This window comes from Schistocerca gregaria, chromosome 4 (genome assembly GCF_023897955.1).
Source record: "Schistocerca gregaria isolate iqSchGreg1 chromosome 4, iqSchGreg1.2, whole genome shotgun sequence".
Taxonomy (NCBI): Eukaryota; Metazoa; Arthropoda; class Insecta; order Orthoptera; family Acrididae; genus Schistocerca; species Schistocerca gregaria.
In genome coordinates, this window is record NC_064923.1 from 82,478,816 (window position 1) to 82,506,123 (window position 27,308).

The 27,308-nt window shown below is 40.5% G+C and overlaps 1 protein-coding gene across 3 annotated transcripts in view; it reads right to left on the minus strand.

Annotated features, from left to right (window-relative positions):
* The window catches only part of LOC126266601 (palmitoyltransferase ZDHHC3-like), a 100,484-nt gene that overhangs the window by 50,257 nt on the left and 22,919 nt on the right, over nucleotides 1-27,308 (minus strand). For all 3 annotated transcript variants that reach the window (XM_049970925.1, XM_049970924.1, XM_049970923.1), the window contains exons 2-3: nucleotides 21,495-21,615; nucleotides 4,298-4,483 (exon numbers count right to left, since the gene is read on the minus strand). In XM_049970925.1, the coding sequence (XP_049826882.1) occupies nucleotides 4,298-4,483; nucleotides 21,495-21,575 (267 nt within the window). In that variant the 5' untranslated portion in view covers nucleotides 21,576-21,615. The remainder of the gene's footprint in view (nucleotides 1-4,297; nucleotides 4,484-21,494; nucleotides 21,616-27,308) is intronic.

Sequence of the window (27,308 nt, forward strand, 5' to 3'; positions counted from 1 at the left end):
TTGTCTGTTCCCTAGGTGGTGTCTCCAAGAAAAGCGGATCTACCAAGCAGAAAGTCATGCCGGTATGACAATGGTAGTTCAGCAGCTTCGGCATACAGACTCTCAATTGGGCTAGCGTAAAAGGTGCCAGTGGACAAAAGGATGCACGAACGAACCAGCCATGTCTAGTTTCGAACATACAAGGGACTGACAAAATCGAAGGAGGGTAGTCTGATCCACTCCCCAGGAAGTACTGCTGATTGTTTTGTTTTGTTTTGTTTTGTTTTGTTTTAGGGGGCAAAAACAACTAGGGTCATACATGCTCACGTCAGAACTGTAGAACACGGAGACAGAGAGAGGAGTTAAAGCTACATGTTTATCCCAACTGATGGGAGTTAAGATAGCTACAAACAGGGATATGGGAAAAGGTCTATAAAAGAGGCCATAGAGAAATGGAGGTCCTGAACTAAAGATTAAGTGTTCTTCATTATATTTCAATGATGGATAAAACGGAAAATGAGGTTGACAGTGCATGCATCGTTCATTAACACGGCCGATAACTCAGATGCCAACGAATCACGATGACTAAATAGGTAGTGCCCGAAAGGCAACCTAGCTAAAATGATCTCCTCACAGTGAGAGGGCTGAGAGGAGGTCGTCCAAGCCACTGGGAGAGGCTTAATAACCCGGAGCTTGATCCCACGAAGGGAGGACCACTGGTGATTCCAAAGTGACACCACCTGCTGACAGGCAACAACACAGAGATCACTGGAGGGAATGGAAGAACTAGCAGGCTGAGGTACAAGGACTGCAGCCATGGCAACAGGCTCAGTGGCCTCATTTCCTATCAAACCGATTTGACCAGAAACCCACATAAACATCACAAATGCTCCATCGAGAGTCTCTCCTGGACCACTGCACTGAGGGGTGGAAGGTGTACAGCACACAGAGACTTTGAAAGGCACTGAGAGAGTCTGAGCAAATGACACAATTGAAAAGCCTATGTCATCGTATGTATACTGCATTGCCTGATACAGGGCAAAGAGCTCTGCTGTAACTACTGAGCAGTATTCCGGAAGCTGATACTGAAAAATGTCAGTGCCAATGACAAAGGCATAACCAACACCGTGGTCAGTCCGAGAGCCATCAGTGTACACAAAGGTACTGTCGTAAAGTTCCATGCAAACATCATGAAACAGAGGGCTATAGAGGAAGGCTGGAATAGTGTACTTAGGAAGTGAATGAAGGCCCAGGTGAACATGGGCTGCCACACGAAGCCAAGGTGGTGAAGGGTCCACATCCTTCGGGAAAGTAGGCACGTAGCATGAAGATAAGCTGTTGCAGCAAGAGCTGAAAGCGAAATCCAAGAGGTAACACAAAAGATGGATGCGCCTCATACTGACGATCAAAGGAGTCATCAAAGAAGGAGGCATAGGAGGGGTGGCCATGCATGGCAGACAAACGGCATACATACCTGCTGAGGAGAAAGTCACAGCAGTAAGACAGGGGTAGTTTGCCAGCTTCTGCATACAGACACTCGACCAGGATAGCGTAAAAGGTGTCAGTGGCCAAATAGGTGTCATGATGGTGGATAGTATTGAGAAGGCATAAGAGGAATGGACGTGCAGGTGCATAAACGAAATACCCATAGTCCAGTGGGGTGGTTCAATCTGCTCTCCAGGAAGTACCGCTGAGGATGCTTAGGACATTGAGGGACTGCATACAGAGTTTCCTATTGAGCATGAGCCGCAGAAATTTCATAGTTTCAACAAACAAAACAGCAACAGGCCCAAGATGTAAAGACGGTGGAAGAAACCAAGTTCACAGTCGAAAATTCATACAAATGGTTTTTCAGTGGAAAAACGAAAGCCATTGCCAATGTTCCATGAGTAAAGATGATCGAGACATCACTAAAGATGTCGCTCAATGAGACAAGTCTGTGAAACGCTGCAGTACACGGCAAAACTGTCAATGAAATCGGAGCCAGACAGGTCATTATATTGTTCATGATGATAGCAAGGAGGATGATGATGCTCAGGATGGAACCCTGAGGCATACCATATCCCTGGATAAAGGTGTCCGACACGGCAGAACGCACACATACCTTGAAAAGTTGATCTTTTGGAAATTCCTGAAGGAAGCCCCATGTGTGGAGAGTACAGAGGATACCTGTCCTCCAGCCAGTGTCATAGACTTTCGCCAAATTGTAAAACACATCCACAGCCTGGGATTTCCACAGAAAACCATTCATGACATGTGTGGACAAAGTGATGAGATGGTCAACTGCAGAACAGCCCTCTCGAAACCCACGCAGTGCACTGGTTAGTAAATAGTGAGACTCGAGCCACAATACCAGCCGGGCATGACTCATACGTTCCATCACTATGCAAATATAGCTGGTGAGTGAAATAGGACAGTACCTAGAAGGAAGGTGTTTGTCCTTACCAGGCTTAAGTATGGGTATGAGAGTGGTTTTACACATGCCCTCTGCCCAGTTGTGGTTGTATGTATGAAGGAGAAAATGCTTGCCTGCAAGAGAAAGGTGCTGCAACATCTGAAAGTGAACATTGTCTGGCCCTGGGGCGGAGGATCAGAACGAAGTGAGATCATGATACAGCTCCCTCATACTAAAGGCGTCATTGTAGCACTCCCTATTCTGAGGAGAGAAGGGTGTTGCCCAAGCCTCTTCCAATCATTTCCGATGGAGGAAGAAAGGATGATAGTGGGAGGAGCTTGAAATCTCTTCAAAATGGCAGCTCAAGGTGTTGGAGATAGCAAAGGGTTCACTGTGACATTATCTGTCACCATCAGGACAGAAATTGGGCTATTGACCTTGGTCCCAGAGAGTTGTCCAAGGTTGGCCCACATGACAGAAGACGGAGGTGAACTGTTAAAAGAACTAGTAAATGAAATCCAGCTATCAACTGTCTCCTTATTCCTTAGTAACGGGTATGAGTTGCTGCCCCATTTTCATAAAATATATGAATGAGCAAAGGGAGCTTCATCTGTTGCGCCAAGTATGGACAAGTGCAGAAGGTGGGCAAGTTGTTCTTTGGCAGCTCCAACACTGGACAGGTAATGGAGCCCCTCAGTGGATAGGAGGCAGGCCGGAAAAGAAGACCAGTACACACTCAGTACATCTGCCAGGAGGTCTCGACCAAATTGTGGAGGAGATTCTGCTGATGGCTACTGAACACACACAATCAGCAGCAAATTGTAGCCCATGTCAACATGAATGATGCACGGTGCTTGCTGCTTGGGTTCTGAAGCCAACATAGGTTCCTTTAAGCAGTTAGTTGGATTGCCGAGGGCTGATAGTATTGCATGTGGGGTACAAGCATTGTTCAATATTTGCAGCATCTTATCCACAGTCAATCATCATCATCATCTGCTTTGGAGGCAAGAGTAAGGTATAAACCAGAGACTCAGATGGTTCTGCAATGGATCTTACTCGACCTCCACTATCAGGTGGAGAATTGTAGTCACCTCAATAGGTCAGGTGTGCACTAAACACAGGAAGTAGTTACTCAGGTAACAGAGTACATGTGGCACAAACATCAGTGTCTTTTAGATTTGAGGAACCCATCCCTGCGGAAACTAAAGATACATCAGCCACTTTTCTCTCTCAGAACTTTTGTCCTTGCAGAATTGAAAGAGAAAATGTCAAAAAGATACTAGTAAACTGTAGGAGTTGTAAGATCCATAATTACTAGTATTAGGAAAAGAAAGTTGGCTGAAACTGGAAGTGAATAGCAGTGGAACCAAAAATTGAAACTGGAATGTATATCATAAGGATAGGTTACACAACAATGGTGGCAGTGTATATATCACTGAAAAGAATTTAATATCTTGCGATGTTATTTTGGATTCCAAATGTGGGTGAAATTAATTACCGAAAGTAAGGGTCTATGTCAGATTCCACAAGGGACTATGATAGACAATAATGACTAACTTTCATGAGTATGAATAAAATCCAGAAAACATGATGCTATTAAATGCAATGAAATTATATAAAAACTGCAGAAACATAAAATGAAAGACAAACCCATATCTGCACTAGACTTTTCATGTCTGACATATGACAACATCTTTAGGGTTATAAATCATATTTAATAACAATTAACACAGTACAGTGTTCAATATTTCTAAACAACAACAACAGATTGGGTCACAATGAATATAATACATATTATTTAATATTATTATTATTATTATTATTATTATTATTATTATTATTATTATTATTATTATTATCACATTGCTTTAATGATACATTGGAATATAAACTGGAAAAATACATCAGAATTATTGTACTTACTGGGTCTGTAAACATTGCTCTCAGATGAGAAGCAAAGGCCAAGAATGCAAAAGTCTGAAATATAATCATATTGACTGTGCTGTACAGAGGGTATGGACTTGGAACCATAATGACCATCACAACAACAAACTCGGCATAAAGTATCAGTAGCCATGTCAGAATTGCACAAATGATACCACAAATATCCTGAAAAACGAGTAAGAAAAATGGTCTTGTATTACACAGTAATCACCACTTAGCACAAGTGTGTAAAACATTTGAGATAATGCTCTTTAGCAGTGCAAACACCATGCAGAAGAAAAATTTATTCTATGCCAGAATGTTACAAGTGTTTGGACACATAAGTGTAGCCTAAGATATGAGAAAGAGGTCACATTCACTTAAAAACTATAACAACTGATGATAGATTCTATACGTGCATATCAGAACTGGTACATTCACAGTTTTTTTGAACACAGAGGTTATTACAGCGTTTTTGGCTGAATAAAGTTCTCTCTTTGTTTGTTTCACCTTTTCTACAAGATATTTTTCTCCTCAGTTACAAATGTAATTCTCACACAGTTGGGGGTTGCCTATATTAGAAATCATGGCACTGCCATTACGTCAGTTTTATTTCAGTTTCCTTTCTTCCAGGAGCAGTTCCACAAGTATGACTCTGATAATTGTGGCGCTATGGTTGCTTCCTATTCTTGACTCAACTTCTCTTATTGAAGTATGCAGGAGTGTAAGAGAGGCAAATAGCATTAAGAGTAATGATACATTGGTGACAGGTGCGTATAGCGTCGCAAAACTTTGTAACAAGCATTTTATAGCTGTCACTAAAAAGATGAAAGTTGTCAGGTTCTGTAGATACTACCATAGGCTACCTCAGACCAGACATTTCAAGTAACTTCCATAATATGAATTTAATACTCACTACCCCAGCAAAAGTAATGTCCATCATAAAATCAAAAACATCTGGTGGGTATGATGAAATATCAACAAAGTTAATTAAAGAATGTGCTTCTGAGTTAAATAACAATTAAGCTAGCTGTGTTTATCAGTGGAATATTTCCTGAATGGTTGAAATATGCTGAAGTTAAGCCACTGTTTGAGAAGGGAAATCAAAAAATAGTGTCAAATTTCCATCCAATTTCACTTTTGCCAGCATTCTCAAAAATTTTAGAAAAGGTAATGGACAATCAGTATTATAACCATCTTAACACAAATAACATACTATCAAAGTTACAGTTCAGATTTCTAAAGTGTTCTGATACTGAGAAGGCTACCTACACTTACAGTGAAAATGTACTTAATTCATTAGACAAAAAATTGCAAGCAAGTGGTATATTTTGTGATCTGTTAAAGGCATTTGACTGTGTAAATCACAATATCCTTTTAAGTAAATTAGAACATTATGATGTAACAGTAAATGCTGCAAATTGTTCAAATCTTATATCTTTGGCAGGAAACAAAGGGAGTTCTTTTGAAAGAGACATGTATTAAGCTATCAGGCATCATCCAGCTGGGATCTAATTACATGTGGGGTCCCACAAGGTTACATCATAGGGCCCTTACTTTTTCTTGCGTATATCTATGACCTTTATCAGTAACATTACCAGACGCCAAGTTTGTTTTGTTTGCCTATGGTACAAACATTGCAATAAATAGCAAATCAAGTGTAGTCTTCGAAAGATCGGCTAATAAAATATTTGTGGACATTAATCACTGGTTTCTAGCCAATTCTTTTTCACTAAACTTTGATGAAACACACTACATGCAGTTCAGAATTTGTAAGGGGTTTCCCAAGAGTATATGCCTAACATATAATGACAAGCAGATAGAAGAAGTGGACAGTGTTAAATTATTGGGGTTACAGCTTGATAACAAATTCAACTGGGAGGAGCACACCACAGAACTGCTGAGGCATCTAAACAAACCTCTATTTGCAAGGCGAATTCTGTCAGATATAGGGGATATAAAAATGAAAAAGCTGCCATACTATTCTTACTTTTACTCCATAATGTCATATGGGATTATTTTTTGGGGTAATTCATCAAGCCAAGCTAAAGTTTTCCACGCACAAAAATGTGCAATAAGAATTATATGTGGTGTGGACTCAAGAACATGCTGCAGAGGCCTATTAGGGAACTAGGGTTACTAGCCACTGCTTCCCATTATATGTATTCCTTTATGAAATTTGTCATTAAAAATATATCACCTTTTCAAACCAACAGCTCAGTTCATAGAATCAATACTAGAAATAAGAATAATCTTCACAAGGATTTAAATTCACTTACTCTTGCCCAAGAAGGTGTGCATTACTCAGGAACACATATTTTTCAATAACTTGCCAGCAGCCATGAAAAACTTAACAGCCAATGAAATTCAGTTTAAGAGAAGCATAGAAGATTTATTGGTGGCCAACTCCTTCTACTCCATTGATGAATTTCTCGGTAGAACCAACTGATTTGTGTGTGTGTGTGTGTGTGTGTGTGTGTGTGTGTGTGTGTGTGTGTGTAACTTCTGCACCATTTCAGTGCAGTAATGTGCTCTTTGCAATGAAGTATTGTAGTAGTTCTATTATATGTTTATTAGCTTATCAATAAAAAACATTGTTTTAAATTTTAAATTCAGTGCATTAATTTGATCTTAGTAAATGAGTGTTGTAAAATGATCCTTTCATGAGTGTTCATTAAAAATAATAATAATAATAAAATTAAATTTATAATCATTCCACTTGGGACCTGTGGAGGGTACATTAGCTTATTTGTTCCAGTTGCAAATATTTGTTATGTCTTATAGTTTTTCTCACATATTCTACATCCTGGAGGACCTCCTCACTATGGATCAATTGGGATGAAAGTAAATCTAATCTAATCCAGCTAGTGGCTCAGAGGGAGGTACAGACTTGCTGGTTAGAAATGCGGGAAGAGGAGTGGCAGGTACACATGCTAGGCACGTGGTAGAAGGGTATCAGAGCCAGAAAGGTGCAGCATATGATGATGATGATGATGACACATTGATTAGGAGGGGCTGTCAGGATAGAGGAAGAGAAAACTGTTGCGTAGAGGGTGTGGAGAAAATGAGTTAACAGAGATTAAGGCCCAGAAGGGAATGGGAGCAAGGGATGTGTTGCAAGGATAACTCCCATCTACATAGTTCAGAAAAGCTGATGCTGAAGGGAAGGATCCAGATGGCACAAACTATGAAGCAGTCATTGAACTTGAGCATGCTACACCACTGGGTTTAATTTAGGAGTAAAGGAGACCACTGACTAAACAGCAGAAGTGTTGACTTGTCATCAGGCCTATACAAATGAGAATGAAAACTTGCTAGCTTTGGAATGAATCCTTTGTCATGTAAAGTGACAACACACACACACACACACACACACACACACACAACCCACCAGCTCCGGTACCTGTCTATCACGTGCCTACCCTGCCACTCCTCCCTCGTTATCCCAGCCAGCAAGCCTGCTGTCTCCCTCTGTGCTTCTAGCTCAAACCCTCATCCTGTCACCCACCTCTTTCCCCTCTATCTGTTCCACCCAACATAATCCCCACCCTAATCCACCTGCTGAAATGTAATCCTGGCATTGTGTGTTCACCTGGCACAATGTCGGGGCACAGGTGTGTGTGTGTGTGTGTGTGTGTGTGTGTGTGTGTGTGTGTGTGTGTGTGTGTGTGTGTGTTTGTGTGTATATTTGCGCTCTAGCTTGACAAAGGATTTATACCAAATTTCATTTATACCAAATCTCATTCTTTCTCATTTGTGTGTACATAATGACAAGTCAATGATTCTGTTATTTGGTGAGTGGTCTCCTTTACTCCTAAATTATTTACATCAAACAAGACTTTCACATATAAACAGAACAATATTCACTGCAAACCGCTTAGTCATTGTATACACAGTCGTCAGGTGTAACAGTTCCATATGTAGCTTCAATGCAATCAGTCTTTGGTTACACTTGCGAACTAAAGGCAAAGACATTTCCCTTGCTTTTGCCCATTAGTAAATGGATCAATTTCCCTAAATCAAGCAAATTTGGTTCTCAGGAATGACATCTCACAGATTGCAAAGGCAGAGTTCTTGGTAGGCATAACATCCGAGAGTTGCCCTTTGCATAAGCAGAAATTTTCTTAATATTGTGTTGTTGTTGTTGTTGTGGCCTTCAGTCCAATGATTGTTTTAATTCAGCTCTCTATGCTCATCTGTCCTGTAGAAGTCTCTTCATCTCTGCATAGCAACTGCAACCTACATATATTTGAACTGTAGTCACATTCAGTGGTACCCCCCCCCCCCCCCCCTCTCTCTCTCTCTCTCTCTCTCTCTCTCTCTCTCTCTCTCTCTCTCTCTCTCTCTCTCTCTCCCTCCCTCCTTATCTTTATCTATCCATCTTTACCTCTCACTCTCCCCTCAGTAATTTTTAGCATACAGACATCCCTCTATTACTAAGTGAATTATTCCCAATGCCTCAGGATTTGTCCCATTAACATATTGCTTCCTTTATTCAAGTCATGCCATAAAATTCTTTTATATCTAGTCTCAACAATGGAAAATCCAAGATGGAATGTAGCAACATTCCCGTAACCCTCCTGGCCTCAACCTTTTTTAGTCACAGTCCTCACCCATCCAGCCCCTTCCCTGCTCCCATTCCAGAACTACACAGCTGTCATTCCACCACCACACCCAGTCTTTTTTATTTATTTATTTTATTTTTTATTTATTTCTCTCTCTATATTTCTCTCCTTTTCTGCTACTTCCCCTCCCCCCCCTCTCCCCTGCCCGTCACCCAACCTGCAGCACTTCACTCTCCGCCATCCCCACCATACTATCCCTCCCCCTCCCTGCCACAGCCTCCTCCTTTCCCCCACCCAGTCACCACTCCCATCATGCATTGGTGCTGCTGCTCACAGTTTGGTTTCAGTTGCCTGAGACTGCACACATGTGTGCAAGTTGCATTTGCGTGTGCGTGTGTGTGTGTGTGTGTGTGTGTGTGTGTGTGTGTGTGTGTGTGTGTGTGTGTGTGTGTGAGAGCGCGCGCGCGCACGCGCAGATTAGATTAGATTAGATTAGATTAATACTTGTTCCATAGATCATGAATACAACACTTTGTAATGATGTGGAACGTGTCAGGTTAATAAATGATGTCTGTACAAGATATTACATTACACAAAATATTACATGACACTAATGTTAAGTTTTTTTCCCCTTAATTTATATCTAAAAATTCAGCCAATGAGTAGAAGGAGTTGTCATCTAGAAATTCTTTTAATTTATTTTTAAATGTTGGTTGACTATCTGTCAGGCTTTTGATGCTGTTTGGTAGGTGACCAAAGACTTTTGTGGCAGCATAATTTACCCCTTTCTGTGACAAACTCATATTTAACCTTGCATAGTGAAGATCATCCTTTCTCCTGGTGTTATAGCTATGCACACTGCTATTACTTTTGAACTGGGTTGGATTATTAACAACAAATTTCATAAGTGAATATATATACTGTGAGGATCCCTAGATCCTTAAATAGATGTCTGCAGTATGACCATGGGTGGGATCCAGCAATTATTTTGATTACACGTTTTGGAGCAATGAATACTTTTCTACTCAATGATGAATTACCCCAGAATATGACGCCATACGAAAGCAGTGAATGAAAGTAGGCATAGTAAGCTAATTTACTGAGATTCTTATCACCAAAATTTGCAATAACCCTAATAGCATACGTAGCTGAACTCAGACGTTTCAGCAGACCATCAATGTGTTGCTTCCAGTTTAACCTCTCATCAATGGACACACCATAAAATTTTGAAAATTCTACCTTAGCAACAGACTTCTGTTCAAAGTCTATATTTATTACTGGAGTTGTGCCATTTACTGTACGGAACTGTATATACTGTGTTTTATCAAAATTTAAAGAAAGTCCATTTGCTGAGAACTACTTAATAATTTACAATTACATAACTTAGTTCTTGGCTTTTGGATGTTATTACTATACTTGTATCATCAGCAAAAAGAACTAACTTTGCATCTTCATCAATGTGGAATGGTAAGTCATTAATGTATATCAAGAACAGTAAAGGACCTAAGACCGAACCCTGTGGGACCCTGTACTTGATAGTTTGAGGAATCAGCTGTTGTTTTAACATTACATGAACCACTTATTTCAACTTTCTGCATTCTTCCAGTTAAGTATGAATTAAACCATTTGTGCACTGCCCCCCTCAAACCATAATGATTTAGCTTATCTAAAAGAATTCCATGATTTACACAATCAAAGGCCTTTGAGAGATCACAAAAAATACCAGTGGGTCATGTCCGGTTATTCAGAGCATTTAATATTTGATCAGTGAAAGTTTATATAGCATTTTATGTTGAAAAGCCTTTCTGAAAACCAAACTGACATTTTGTTAGTACTTTATTTTTACAAATATGGGAGGCTACTCTTGAATACATTACTTTCTCAAAAATTTTTGATAGAGCTGTCAGAAGAGAGACTGGGCAATAGTTGTTGACATCCGACGTATCCCCCTTTTTATGCAATGGTTTTACAATGGTGTATTTCAGTCTATCGGGGAAAACACCCTGCTCCAAAGAGCTATTACATACGTGGCTGAGAATCCTACTTATCTGTGAGGAACAAGCTTTAAGTATCTTGCTGGAAATGCCATCAATTCTGTAAGAGCTTTTACTTTTCAGTGAGTTTATTATTTTACTGATTTCAGAGGGAGAGGTTGGTGGAAATACAGTTGTTTCAAACTGCATAGGTATGGCCTCTTCTATTAGAAGCCTTGCCTCTTCTAGTGAAGATCTAGATCCTATTTTCTCCACAACATTTAAAAAATGATTATTGAAAATATTTTCAGTTTCTGATTGTTTGTTAGTACACTTGTCATTCACTTTTATGGCACTAAAGTCTTCCTGTGCTCTTGGTTGCCCTGTTTCCCTTTCAATAATATTCCAAATGGCTTTAATTTTATTATCAGAGTTACTTATCTCAGACATGATACACATGCTTCTGGACTTTTTAATAACTTTTCTTAGTACCGCACAATAGTTTTTATAATATTGAACAATTTCGGGGTCAGCACTCCCTCTTGCTATTAGATACAGTTCTCTTTTATGGTTTGCAAGACATTCTTATTCCTTTAGTTAGCCAAGGTTTTTTATATGTTTTCTTGGGAAAACAATTTTCAAATACCCTTAAAAATGTATTGTGAAATAAGTTATATTTCAAGTTTGCATCAGGTTCCATATACACTTCATCCCAGTCTAGCTGCTTTAGGCTTTCCCTAAAGTTTGCAATATTTATATTGTTAATTGAACGCACTGCTTTGAAATTCTGATTTGATATACTGCATGGAACTATGTCATGTACTGTAACTAGCTGTGCACCATGATCTGAAAGACCATTCTCAACAGGATAAGCATTTATGTCCTTAAACTTATCTTGGTCTATAAAAAAGTTATCTATCAATGTCCTACTGTTCTTCTTTATCTGAGTAGGAAAATCAATGACGGAGCTCAAACTGAAAGAACTGAGTAATACTACAATGTCATTCTTCCTATTACACTCTTTCAGGGAATCAACATTGAAATCCCCACAAATGATGATTTGCTTCCCCCTGCCTGACAGATTAGCACAACAAAGCATCCAAGTTTTCTAGAAATAGCTGGAAATTCCCTGAGGAGGACCTATACACTGTTACAATTATGAAAGTGCCATCATTTAGTTTTAGTTCAGTGGCACATGCTTCCATATGTTGCTCTACACAAAAATTTTTAGTTTCTAAATTTTTTACACTGTGGAAGCTTTTGACATATATGACAACTCCTCCTCTCATCATATTATCTCTACTTACATGTGCAGCTAATTTGTACCCATTGATGCTAACCTTTTGCATATCAGTGACAATGTGATGCTCAGGCAGGCATAGTACATCTATTACATTCTCAGTTTCTGTATCTTCTAAACAAAGCAGGAGCTCATCAATTTTATTTTTCAATCCCCCAATATTTTGATGAAATATACTAACATTATTTTTCACTTTACTTTTGTGTGTATCTTGAACTTTTTTAACATCTTTAGTACTTGCCTGGCTGAGTTTCCTACTGAACACTGATCTTACACTAAAAAAAGTGTTTCCACCGTGAGATGTAGTTCCTCCCCCCTTTAAATTTCCTGCTATCAGCCCAGCCAGTTTACCCTTCCTCTTCTCGTTGAGGTGTAGGCCATGTCTAGTATAGTCCCACCTACAGAGTGAATCAACAAGAACCACACCAATGTGTGAGCCTGCACCAGATCCAAGTAGCCGTTCCAACTCCAAATTAACTCTCCTGGCAGAAGAGCTCAAATGAGGCCGGTCGTGGCGCTCCAGAAGCGACACAAACCCAACACTGGTATGACTCGATGTTGATGCAATCTTTGCCAGGTCACACTCTATGCTGTACCCCGGATCTCTGTCAATACTGTTACCCGGCCCACCCACAATAACCATGGTATCTTCCTTAGTAAAGCCTCTACATAGTGAACCTAAATCCTCTGTAACCTGCCCCAGCCCAGCACTAGGTTTGAAAAAACTTGTGACCCAGTATTCTGACCCTAATTCATCCTGCAAAAGTTGGCCCACACCCCTAGCATGTGAACTACCTAGCAACAAGACTTTCTTTCTCTTTGCAGACTTCCCTACCTTCTTATTCAATTTGCTGCTGAAAGCTTGTTGAGCCCTGTCTACATCTACTTCTGTGAGAGGCTCATCAATTTCTGACTGAGGCAACAGCTGAAACCTATTTTGTACATTAATAACAAAGCTGTCAGAAGAATTTCTTGGCCTGTTCCTTATGCCTGTTGCCACTTCCCACCTCTGTTTACCCTTCGCCCCCCCCTTAACCTGCCCAGTTCTCGCCTAGCCTCATCTAACTCCGCCTGAAGGGCAGCAATTTTCCCCTCCTGTTCCACAACCTTTCTATCTCTACTGCATAACCTACAGAACCACTGATGAGTCTCGCTCATTTTCCCAATTCCCACACCACTACAATCACCCCAATGAATAAAGTTACTACATCCATCACACCAGACCCCGGAGCTAACGATTATACGGCACGTCAAGCACTTTAAACTCATGGTACAAATCGATTTTAGTGACAGAAATACAATTAAGTTACCTGAAAATAATGAAAATACGTGTACGAAAAATTTGGCCTACTCGTGACAATGTAAACAATGGTTCAGAAGTTTATTACTGGAAATTACTTAAGAGATGACGATACTCTACAGATATAAAGGGGCAGCAAACGTATTTAACACAGTAAACTATCAGTAAATGCACTTAAAATTGTGGTATGAAGTTTAATCTGAAAGCTCAAAAGTTCGGCCTGGCCGCGATATGTAAACAAATCAAACTTTACACGATTACTGTGAAAATACGCGAGTAAGACAAAAACTGTTAATGGTACGCTTGAAGAGCACTACATTTAATGTAATAAATTAGTTTAATGTGTTGGAAACAGTTTATTATTAGTAAAATTACTTATCTTGTACGGGAGCTGTGACTCAAACGTCTGTATAGCAGGCGCAGGGCTACCAATGTGTGTCTATTGTTGACAAAGGCCATTGGCTGAAAGCTTTAAGTGTGAAAATCTCTTAGTTGTGCCTATTTGCGACTCAGCATCTTCGCTATATGGTGAGTAGCAAATTTCTATCCAATTTGTCCAATAACTCTTCACTGGTTACTCTATCCACTCACCTGACCTTCAGCATTCTTCTGTAACACCACGTTTCAAAACTTACTGTTTATTGTCCATATGCCACTTCCATATAAGCCTACACTCCACAGACTTTCAGAAAGGTCGTTCTACCACTTAAATTTACACTAAATGTTAACAAGTGTCTCTTCAGTTATTTAACTGCCCAAATACCAAAACTCATCTGCTACTTTAAGTGCCTTATTTCCTGATCTTTTTCCCTCAGCCCATTACCCTTGCTTTATTTTTGCTGAAATTAACCTTATAACCTGTTTTCAGGGCACTACTCATTCCATTCAATTGACCTTCAAAGTTCTTTACTGCCTCTAACAAACCTCAAAGTTTTTGTTTTTCCTCACTGACTTTAATTTCCTTTTCGAAACAGTCTATAGTTTCTTTTGTTGCTTGCTTGAAGTACATATTGAGTACCATGGGGGACAGCCTAAAACTCTTCCTCAGTTCTTTCTCAGTTGCTGCAGCTCTGGTCTTTATTCCTGGTAACTTCAGGATTTTCTCGACTGTACGTCAGCCAATGGAGTCAAAAACTTTTTCAAAATCTACAAACTTTCTTCTCATCAACCTATTTTCTAATGTAAGCTATAAGATCAGTACTGCTTTTTGTATTCCTACATTTCTCCAGAACCCAAACCAGTCTTCTCTCTGGTTGGGTGCTACCAGTCATTCTATCTTTCTATAGATAACTCATAACAGTATTTTGCAACTATGAGAAACTGATGGCTCAGGCAGCATCCGCCTTCTTTGGTAATGGGATTGTAGCAATAGTGGAAAATTATCTTGCTGCATAGTGCAAGTTTATGATACGCTATGTAGTCATAGTGTTGTTTATTATTTGTTTTTACTATTGGTTCCTGTGTCTAACCAGAGACGTATTTTATGCATTGTCTCCGTAGTTGTGCTTTGTAGATGTCAAATACCCAGCATTTAGTGGTGACCCCAATGTGATAGGAACACACAACTTCAAAGTACAGGATATACTAGCCATGCCCCCAGCCACAGAACGGTACGCAACAATTAAAAGCACACTAATCAAATGCCTGTCATGGCCAGAGACCAAGAGACTTGGAGAAATTATTGTGCACAAAAGAGCTTGGTGATCGCACCCCTTGCAATTATTACATTGTCTGTGCACTTTGGCAAATAGTCAGTGAAGACACAATGAGGAGCACCTAGATGTCATGTCTGCCCACAGACACACAAGGGATACTTATGGTGCTTGCGGGAGGTTTGGATGCGATAGCACAGATGGTTGACCATATGTATGAAAGCTATCACACCATAACCAGAGAGTCCCGCCACAACAACATTTGCATTGCTACCGGCACAACTGGCAGAGATTACAGCACAGGTCGTGGCTCTGCATGCACATACCAATCGACATCGGTGCCATAGCTCAACACGGGGTCATAGCTGCTTGCCATCAACCACAATGGTATGTTGATACCACAGACAGTTTGGTATGGAGGCTAAGAAGAGTAACTCACCATTAAAAAGAGGAAGCAATAACAAGGGCTCAGTTATAACAGCAACTGATTCAACAGGTAACAGGAATCACCTTTTCGTCACCAAGCAATACACGAACAGCCTTTTGTGGTAGACACACAGCAGACGTGTCAGTTTATCTTGTCAAATGCCTACCTCACCATAGTCATGATGACCGTCAGCTGTTTGCCGCCAATGACTTCGCCACTGATATGTGAACAGATGACATTAGCTCTCAATCTGGGTCTCCGACATCGATTTGAATCGAAGTTCATCCTACACTGATTCAAATGGCAATTCACTGTCGCCGACATTGTGCATCTGACATTAGGAGCAAACTTTTTGTCATACTTTGGACTACTTTCAGACCTCAGATGCCACCATCTTCTGGACACGACAACTAACCTAAGCAGCGAGGGTCGATTTCATCACAGTAACTGCACCAGAATACGAACAGCAATGTGTGATTCACTGCATATTGCACTCCTTTGGCAGTATCCACAGATTACACAGCAGTCACCCACAACTGCACCAGTGCAACACAATATGGAGCACAACATATTAACAATGCCTAACCCACCAATCCATGCACAACCGCGGCATTTGAAATTGGATAAGTTTAAAGCAGACAAACAGGTTTAAAGCAGACAAACAGGAGTTTTCCTTCATGCCAGCACAGGAAATCTGCCAACTATCTAGTAGCAGCCAGTCTTTGCCTCTCCACATCAAGCCCAAGAAACATAATGGATGACATCCCTGTGGTGATTATCGTTAACGTAAGGGCTAATCGCTATCGATACCCTGTGCCCCACACTGAGGAATTCACACAGGACATATATGGTAAATGCATCTCCTCTGCCGTAGATATGGTGCGAGCTTACTATCAAACACCAGTCGCACTAGAGGACATCGTCAAAATAGCAGTGTGTACTCCATTTGGACTTTCTGAATTTACCAGCATGCCATTTGGCCTATTCAACACTGCCCATACTTTTCAAAGGTTTATGGATGAAGTGAGACATGACCTGGATGTCTATTTTGTCTCCACAAGAGAGGATCGAGATGATCTTTAATTACCCACAACCTTTAGCAGTATGAGAGTTACGTGTAGATTTTTCTGTGTCACAAATTTTTGTGTTTGTTTCGTTCGTAACCACATCTTATTGGCAGCATCTTTAAATGAGTATGAGGGATACATAAACCTGTGAGGAAGTGAAGTGGACTGATGGAATGCTAGTGACTTTTGTGAAACTGAAATCTGCTGTCGCAGACACCACATTGTTGGCTCACCTGGCTCCACAAGCACCTCTTGCCCTCATGGTCGATCCCTCTACATGAGCAGACAACAGTAGGCGAACCAGTGCTGGCAACCATTAGAATTTTACAGCAAGAAATTTTCGCAGGCACAACACTGATGGTCCACGCACAACTGGGAGCGGTACGTTTCATACGATGCTGTTAAGATGATCTGGTACAAATTTGAGGGACATCAATTCACCCTGTTTATGGACCAGAAACCTCTCACATATGCATTTGAACAAAAACCTGACAAAGTCTCACCATGCCAGCAACGCCACTTAGATTTCATTGGACAATTCACAATCAAAATTGAACGCATCAACAGTGAGAAGAATGTGCCAGCTGCTGCTCTACCATGCATTCAAGAGATCACAAGTGCTGTGGACGATGAAGCCCTCACAGCAGCACAACAGCTTGATATAGAGCTTGGCAGTATCCACTGGTCTACAGCTCCAGCATCATCTGCTGCCAGCATCAAATGTCTGTATATACTGTGATGTGTCAATGTCAAGAGGGTGTCCTTTCGTGACAAAGGGTTTCCACCAGCAAGCCACTGCTTCACTGCATCGGCTATCATGCCCAGGAGTCCTTAGAACCACCAAGCTGGTCAAACGAACATTTGCGTGGCATAGTTTGAATGCAGGCTACAAGGCTTATGCATATCAGTGCACAACATGCCCGCACAATAAAATTATATGACATGTTCACACATCGCTTGGCACATTTTTGCCACCCAATCAACATTTTGAGCATATACATTCGGATGACGTAGGACTTCTCCCACCATCTGAAGGGCTTACCTAATGTCTGACTGCAATCAATCAGTTCACACGTTGGCCAGAGGTTTTTCCCACGGCAGACATCACAGCAGAGACTTTAGCTACCACCTTTTTCTGTGAGTGGGTTGCGCATATTGGTGTTCCCCTACGCATCAGGACAGATCAAGGTAGATTGTTCAACTCACATCTGTTCAAGTCTTTTGCTTCGCTGCTCGGAGTAAAGATAATTAGAACCACAGTGTACCAACCAATGGCAGATGGACTTGTGGAACAACTGCATCAAGAGTTAAAGGTGTCCTCATGGTGTCACAACCCCCAATGTTGGACCAGTCACTACTGCGCATCTGTGCATACTACATCATACTACTGCGCATCTGTGCAGCTGTAAAGGAGGATGTGGGAGCCAAGGTAGCTGAGAGGGTGTATGGACAAACAATTTGTCTGCCAGATGAATTTTTCAGCACTACTCATAGTGATGTGATCGAGGTCTCAGACTTTGTTATGAAATTGTGGTCGCACATATGGCAACTGTGCGTCATAGAACTGAGAGAACTACAGTCTCATCATCCATTTGTATTCCGTGACTTGTCGAGATGCAAACAAGTTTTCATTCAGTACGACGCCATGCGCAAACCATTACAGCTACCTTATGAAGGACCCTACAACGTGCTCAGTGAGGGAAAGAAACAATGTGAAGTGGATGTTGGCAGTAACCTCATGACAATTTCAGTTGACAGACTAAAGCCCATTTATGACACCACTTCCACCAGCTGGGACAAGGCAACTGGACAAGCCAATACAGACACTTCAGCACAGCTTCCCATCCCACACCTGAGTGCAGGCGCCATTCAGCCAAGGTTAACCAATGGCACTGGTGACACTGCAAGAAGTGACACAACTGCAATGTTACTCAAGTGGTTACGCAGTCAGGATGTCGTGTGTATTCAGCCAACAATATTGTTGACACAGGAGGAGGGGATGTGGGATCCTGTAGCTATGGCAGAAAATTATCTTGCTGCAAAGAGCCACTTGTCAAAGAAGTTTATGAGACATTATGTAGTCATAATATTGTTTATTCGTTGTTTTTACTTTTGGTCGCTATGTGTAACCAGAAATGTGTCTTACACAATCTCTCTGTAGTTGTGCTTCGTAAATGTTGGAATAAATCTTATCAAATACCCAACAGGATTATTACACTCTTCTTGAAATCTGTCTTATGAATACTATCTGTGGGGAAGATATATCTAAATATTAGGAGATAACTGATAATAAAAGGAGGTTCTGTCACAGACTTCACTAAATTGATGTGTAGATTCACGGAAAGGGCAAATATTAAACTAGTTTGGGCATTATTCTGAGCTCACAATATAGAGAAGTTAGGCACAAAGTCTCACAGACCTGTATGGACAGATCAGTAGCCTAAGGGATGTATAGCAAAAGTGGTGATTTTATTAGCATTTTTAATTTTTGAAAGTCAAAGTTTGTCATTTAGCCTAGGCGTGTGTCATTTCTTGGTGAGAACCCTGTGTTAGAATGTATGACTAAAGGCAAGCTGGAGAAGACTTTGGCCATGGAAACAGACTTATTTATGACAATGGTAAATATAAACTGTAAGGTTCCTGTGAAAACTTAAGTGTGCCTCTTTGACTCTTCAACTATACCATCATCTGCAGCCATTTCTGAGGATGGTGCAAGGAACCAGTATGAAAATTAAGCAGGGAGTGTTAATGGTGTACAATTTACTGTTGGATTAGGAGTTTACCAGGGAGCAATCAAATAATTACATTACTGGCCATTAAAATTGCTACACCACAAAGATGACGTGCTACAGATGCGAAATTTAACCCACAGGAAGAAGATGCTGTGATATGCAAATGGTTAGCTTTTCAGAGCATTCACACAAGGTTGGTGCTGGTGGTGACACCTCCAGCGTGCTGACATGAGGAGAGTTTCCAACCAATTTCTCATACGCAAACAGCAGTTGACCAGTGTTGCCTGGTGAAATGTTGTTGTGATGCCTCGAGTAAAGAGGAGAAATGCATACCATCATGTTTCCGACTTTGATAAAGGTCGGATTGTAACCTATTGTGATTACGGTTTATCGTATCGCGACATTGCTGCTCGCGTTGGTCAAAATCCAATGACTGTTAGCAGAGTATGGAATCGGTGGGTTCAGGGAGTTAATACGGAATGCTGTGCTGGATCCCAACAACCTCATATCACTAACAGTCAAGATGACAGGCGTTTTATCCGCATGACTGTAACGGATTGTGCAGCTACGTCTCGATCCCTGAGTCAACAGATGGGGACATTTGCAAGGCAACAACCATCTGCACAAACAGTTCGACGACGTTTGCAGCAGCATGGACTATCAGCTCGGAGACCATGGCTGCGGTTACCCTTGACGCTGCATCATAGACAGGAGCGCCTGCGATGGTGTACTCAATGACGAACCTGGGTGCACGAATGGCAAAACGCCATTTTTTCGGATGAATCCAGGTTCTGTTTACAGCATCATGATGGTCGTATCCATGTTTGGCGAAATCACGGTAAACCCACATTGGAAGTGTGTATTCGTCATTGCCATACTGGCATATCACCCGGCGTGATGGTATGGAGTGCCACTGGTTACACGCCCCAGTCACCTCTTGTTCGCATTGACAGCACTTTGAACAGTGGACGTTACATTTCAGGTATGTTAAAACCCGTGGCTCTAACCTCCATTTGATCCCTATGAAACGCTACATTTCAGCAGGATAATGCACGACCGCATATTGCAGGTCCTGTACGGGCCTTTCTGGATACAGAAAATGTTCGACTGCTGCTCTGGCCAGCACATTCTCCAGATCTCTCAGAAATTGAAAACGTCTGGTCAATGGTGGCTGAGCAATTGGCTTGTCACAATACGCCAGCCACTACTCTTGATGAACTGTGGCATCATGTTGAAGCTGCATCGGCAGCTGTACCTGTACACGCTATCCAAGCTCTGTTTGAGTCAATGCCCAGGGGTATCAAGGACATTATTACGGCCAGAGGTGGTTGTTCTTGGTACTGATTTCTCAGGATCTATGCACCCAGATTGCGTGAAAATGTAATCACATGTCAGTTCTAGTATAATATATTTGTCCAATGAATACCCGGTTTATCAACTGTATTTCTTCTTGGTGTAGCAATTTTAATGGCCAGTAGTGTACAATGGCATGGCAGGTGTTATACACATTACCTTTTAATGTGTGTCCTAAGTACACTAATACACATTTACATCAATTTGATGTAGTGGTGTTTTTAACCATCATCTTTAACTTATACATAAACCAACAATATGATGTGATAGCTATCCAACACATAGAAAAGGTGTTGAGTAACAGACAGGCACTCATACACACATAGCCAGTGTCATCTCCAGACACAAAGGCCCGACTGTAATGAGCAGCACACTCAGCTGGGGTGGGCCGTGGATATACAGAAGAGGTGTGGGATGGTGAAGAGGAGAGATGGAAGGGTAGGGGTGACGGAAGAAAGTGCAGTACTGCCTGTGGGGAGTGAGCATCAAATTACCGATCTCTGGCTCCAAGCCATCCTTCCCCAATGACCTCTATCTGTTCAAGTTCCATCAGAATCATGGAATCAGACCCAAGCCTCCTTGCGCTACCTCTGCTCCAACCACAAAATCATCCTACCCTGCAATCCCAAATTCCTACATCCCAACTCCCCTATTCATATTTAACAAATAAGCTGCTGAAATTACATTCCATCAGACAGTGATCCACTCAACATGCAACTGTAACACTTATATTTATCAATAATCATGACTTATATGCAGTTTAAGAAAATCTAAACAACAGTAACTACATAATAGGCATCTGAAATGGATGAACAGCAGTCTACTAACCTTAATACACCACACTAAACCACCACAACAAGTATTGTGTGTATCAGCTTCCCTCCTGAAAGCAGAATACTCATATTCCATCCTTCATCTGTGTTGTTCTTCTAGATCACCACTTTCTCATCTGTAAGAAATAATTATGATAATAAGAAAAGTTTTTGAAGAGTATGTCAGAAAATTTAATGTGTTTTAATTGTTTTTTAATTGTGATACAGAATATCTGAAATTCAATTACATACAAAATACAATGTGAAAAGCAACAGTTAATTAATTAGTATTTCTACAACAGATTGTATTTGCAATGTCAAAAACTAGTTTATTAAACATTAGAGTCAGCAGAATTTACAGCCCTGAGTCCCAATAGTCTGATGAATTACAGGAGGGACAAAGTACCATACTCTTTTACTTTGTTTTTAAATATATGGGAGTTTTCAATTTTGTGCTAAATTCTTACCTGTAACTTCTACAGACTTTTGTGCAAGACTATAAAACTTCATCCCGATCCCTACATGGGTATGTGGTAGTGAATTAATGGTTTATCCTAAATGTATTCTAGTTATTAAGCAGAAATATGTAGAACCTTAAAGGAGGAGAGAGAGAGAGAGAGAGAGAGAGAGAGAGAGAGAGAGAGAGAGAGAGAGGAACTCAGTGGTGACACACAGACTATTATTCTTGAATAACACCAAGAGCACCACCAAGCTTAATGTCCTCATCTGATGGATGGATCACCTACAAAATTGTCACATGCCCTCTCTCAATGAGACACTATGGAGGAGTATGGAATATTACTCAGGACATCAGTACAGAGACTGGTAATTATGAACTGCATTCCATCACTTATCATACACTTACAGGCCAAACACAGGTGATGAAAATTTCTTCCATCAGCAGGATTCAACCAGTTTCCTCCATGTCAACCGGCACTGCACGGGCATGTCTCAGTGATCTCGACAACAGAGGCAGGTTCCAAAGTCCCAATATTTTTTGCCAGTGTAGCCCCATCTTGCTAGGTTAAACCTTGATCTGCTCACTTTTAACCTCAGCCTATTCAGGGTTTTCAAGTCAGACAGTCCTCATCATGGGCAGGAGATAACACATTGCTGACCATTAAAACTGCAATAACATAAAGGTGGCAAGCAACAAATGCCGAATCTGCTGCTAAGAGCATTACGATGCAGCCACATGGAAGGCCTACAAGGTGCAGAAAACCCATAATGCACAAGGATTTTTGGTATCTTGCCTCAAAACAGCATCAGCTATCACACGGCAACAAAGTGAGAGTTAAATTTGTCTCTATTCTAGAGGTTTTCATACCTCAAGCTAAGGTATTGAAAGTATGAGAAAAAAAAATGTTTTGAACCTGAAGTTGCAGTGGCAGTTGATGATGCCAATATTGACTGTATGTTTATCATGGGGCTCTCATGCAGTGATTTCAAATTAGCAATTGTTAACATTAATTATTATAATCTGGGTAGTCAGTTTTGTAGGGAGGCTGTCACAGCTGCTGGCATTTGTATTTTTCTTAAATGTAATGTGGAATATAAAAGGATGGGTGAGGCAGAAGCATTGAGTACTGAAAAACATTTTGAAGCTGCTGCTGTTCAGTTGTATGGGGAGCTGGGTAGCATAATAATTATAGCAGTATATAGAGCACCTAGTGGGAACATAGACACCTTCATTAATAAATTGGAGTCTCCACAGGACATCACATTTACTAAAAAAGAATTACAACTGTCAGTGGGGACTTTTAATATAAACTTTGTGAATGAATCTGCATCAAGGAAACTCTTTCTTAATGTATTCCACAGGTTACTCTTATAAACAGCCTCACAGGAATAACAAATAAAACAAAGTCTTATAGACAACACATTTTCTAATGTAGACATTATGGCTATCCAATCATAATGCCCTCATCTTTACAATTCCAGCTATACCTCTGAAGAAAAGGGGAAGTACTTGTGTAAGGCAAAAGAAACTTTTCTGTGGGAAACTGCACTAGTTTTGTTGGGAATCTAAGTAATCAATCTTGGTGAGAAGGGCTTTCGCAGTCATGTAGTAACAATGCATCTGATGTTTTCTCTCCAATATTCATGTCCAATTTTGAAATGAGTTTTCCAAAGAAATTGGCCAGAGTCAATTCATGTCAGATCACTAAATCTAATTCTACATCTACATCTACATCCATACTCCGCAAGCCACCTGACAGTGTGTGGCGGAGGGTACTTTGAGTACCTCTATCGGTTCTCCCTTCTATTCCAGTCTTGTATTGTTCGTAGAAAGAAAGATTGTCGGTATGCCTCAATGTGGGCTCTAATCTATCTGATTTTATCCTCATGGTCTCTTCACAAGATATACGTAGGAGGGAGCAATATACTGCTTGACTCTTCGGTGAAGGTATGTTCTCAAAACTTCAACAAAAGCCTGTGCCAAGCTACTGAGCATCTCTCCTGCAAAGTATTACACTGGAGTTTATCTATCATCTCTGATACACTTTCGTGATTACTAAATGAGCCTGTAACGAAGCACGCTGCTCTCTGTTGGATCTTCTCTATCTCTTCCATCAACCCCATCTGGTGCGGATCCCACACTGGTGAGCAATATTCAAGTAGTGGGTGAACAAGTGTACTGTAACCTACTTCCTTTGTTTTCAGATTGCATTTCCTTAGGATTCTTCCAATGAATCTCAGTCTGGCATCTGCTTTACCGAAGATCAACTTTATATGATCATTCCATTTTAAACCACTCCTAATGCCTACTCCCAGATAATTTATGGAATTAACTGCTTCCAGTTGCTGACCTGCTATATTGTAGCTAAATGATAAAGGATCTTTCTTTCTATTGTATTAGCAGCACATTACACTTGTCTTCATTGGATTACATCAGGCATTAAGATTTCCTGTAGGACTTTAAAAAGCCCAGTTCTCAAATAAAAAGATCAACAGATCTCCAGTTTATAAAATATGCAGAAAGTTTATCGGCACGTAACTGCAAAGTCAAAACTATTAGAAATGACAACATAATAAGAATGTCAGGCAATAAATCAAAACCTCTATGGGACACCAAAAAAAAGGGAAATAGGAAAGATCAAAAAACAATACTTACAAATTTGAATAATATCAATAGTGGCAAAAAAGACAGGCAAAATTACATAACTGATTACTTTACAAAGGCTTCCCAAAAACTTAATTTAAATTTTGCATATCAGGCTAAACATCTGCATATGACATAAGGTTAGTTCCAATTAGTGAATATGAAATAGTAAAAATGATTAAAAGCCTCACATGCAAAATGTCAGCAGGTGTAGATGATGTACTACGTCACTTATAATCTGTACTGCTTCACAAACTACATGGGTCGTGGCTCACAGTGTTAATTTGTTATTCACTGAGGAAGTGCTCCACCACAGATCAAAAATGTGGAAACTAATACCTTTATTTAAGAGTAGTAATACACATAAAGTTGAAAATTATCAACTCACTTCACTCCCCTCAGTATTCTCTAAAATAATTGAAAGATTTATGAAACAACAAATCACCAAATACTTAAATGACCACAGTCTACTGAATAATAATCACCTTGACTTTTGAACAGGCCCAAAAAAATAAAAAAAAAATAAAAAAAAGAACAGAAAGAGAGAGAGAGAGAGAGAAAAGAAACAGCGATAAAGGATTAGACAGATGAAATAGTAATAAACTTGGATAGCAGCAGCAGCTCTGTAGCAGTTGATTTAGATCTTTCTAAAGCCATTGATACTGTTAATCATGAAGTTGTTTTAGATAAGCTGAAAGCAATGGCGATGACTGGGAAAACAGATGGTTTCAATGGCATTTGCAAAGCAAAATAGATGACAGGTTCTGGAACTCACAGCAACTCATTCTAATCATAAAATCAGATGAGTATCTCCTGCACAGAAAAAAAAACCAACAACAACGACATCAATATATAGAAGGGCAGTGTGTTCGGCCCCTCCTCTTCCTTCTTTACATAAATGACATACACACTTCAGAAATGGCAGCCAAGATCACACTGTTTGCAGATGACATTAGCACACTAGTGAGCAATGTTAAGGAATCTCTGTCTACAAACGATCAAGTCCTCATGTCCTTAATTCATGGTTCAATGCCGGGTTATCAAGATTTAAGTGAGTTTGAATGTGCTGCTATAGTTGGTCCATGAGCGATAGGGCGCAGCAATGAAGTCAGGATTTTCCTATATGTGTGTACCGTGAATGTCAGGAATCCAGTAAAACATCAAATCTCCAACATTGCTGTGACCAGAAAGAGATCCTGCAAGAACAGGACCAACGATGACTAAAGAGAATCATTCAACGTAACACAAGTGCAACTCTTCCACAAATTGCTACAGATTTCAATTCTGGACCATCAGCAAGTGTCAGTGTGCAAACCATTCAACAAAACATCATTGATATGGGCTTTCAGAGCCGAAGGCCCACTTGTGTGCCCTTGATGAACAAAGCTTTATACCTCACCTGGGCCATCAACACTGACACTGTACTGTCGATGACTGGAAACATGTTGCCTAGTCGAATGAGCTTCACTTCAAATTGTATCAAGCGGATGGATGTGTGTGGGTATGGAGACAACCTCATGAATCCATGTACCTGCATGTCAGCAAGGGACTTTTCAAGCTGGAGGATGCTTTGCAATGGTGTGGGATGTGTGTAGTCGGAGTGATAGGACCCCTGATACATTCAGATACGACTCTGACAGGTGACATGTACGTAAGCATCCTGTCTGATCACCTGCATCCATTCATGTCCACTGTGCATACCAACGGACTTGGGCAATTCCAGCAGGACAATGCAACACTCTACATGTTTAAAATTACTACAGAGTGGCTCCAGGAACACTGTTCTGAGTTCAATTACTTCCGCTGGCCACCAAACTCCCCAGACATGAACATTATTGAGAATGTCTGGGATGCCTTTCAACATGCTGTTCTCAAGAGATCTCCACACCATCATACTCTTACGGGTTTATGGACAGCCCTGCAGGATTCATAGTGTCAATTTCCTCCAGAACTACTTCAGACATTAGTCAAGTCCACACTACGTTGTGTTGCGGCACTTCTGTGGGCTCACGGGGGCCCTACACGATATTAGGCAGGTGTACCAATTTCTTTGGCTACTCAGTGTATTTCTAAAATTTGGTCCTCAGATGGTGCTAGAATGGCTTATTTTGATTATTTCCAGTCCCTTGAAGCTCATGACATAGATTTTTGGTAAAATGAATAGTCAACTAACTGAAATTTTTGCATTACAGAAAAGGACTATTTGAGTCTTGTCGTGCAGCTCTACTAGGGCTCACTGCAAAACCCTATTTAAAAAGTTCTATTTGCTTACTATACCCTCCCTGTACATATATAAAAGTGTGTCGATACTAGAGCCAGAACTGATGACCTGCAAATCAACTGCAATTACCACCACAGTTATAATACGCACAACTGTGAGTCTTGCCATACAGAACACATAAAACAACTCGTACTCTTAAGACACGTGAGCCACTTCGGTGTCACTCTTTATAATGCACTGCCAACTTACATAAAGAGGTCGGAGAATGAAATGTCAAGAAGTGTTACTACAAAATAAGTGAATATGTTGACTTACACTATTGCTAGACCCTCATTTACTGTTTAGTTTTTTTTGATTCTGTTAACTGAGGTACCATCTGTGCTGTGATTGTCTTTGCAAAAGAATGTTTCTGCTATCAGTTACTGTTTCCGCTGTTTCAGATGTAGTGCAATATACCTCTCCACCTCTTCAGGGAAGGGATCTGATGCTGGATTAGTTTCATAGAT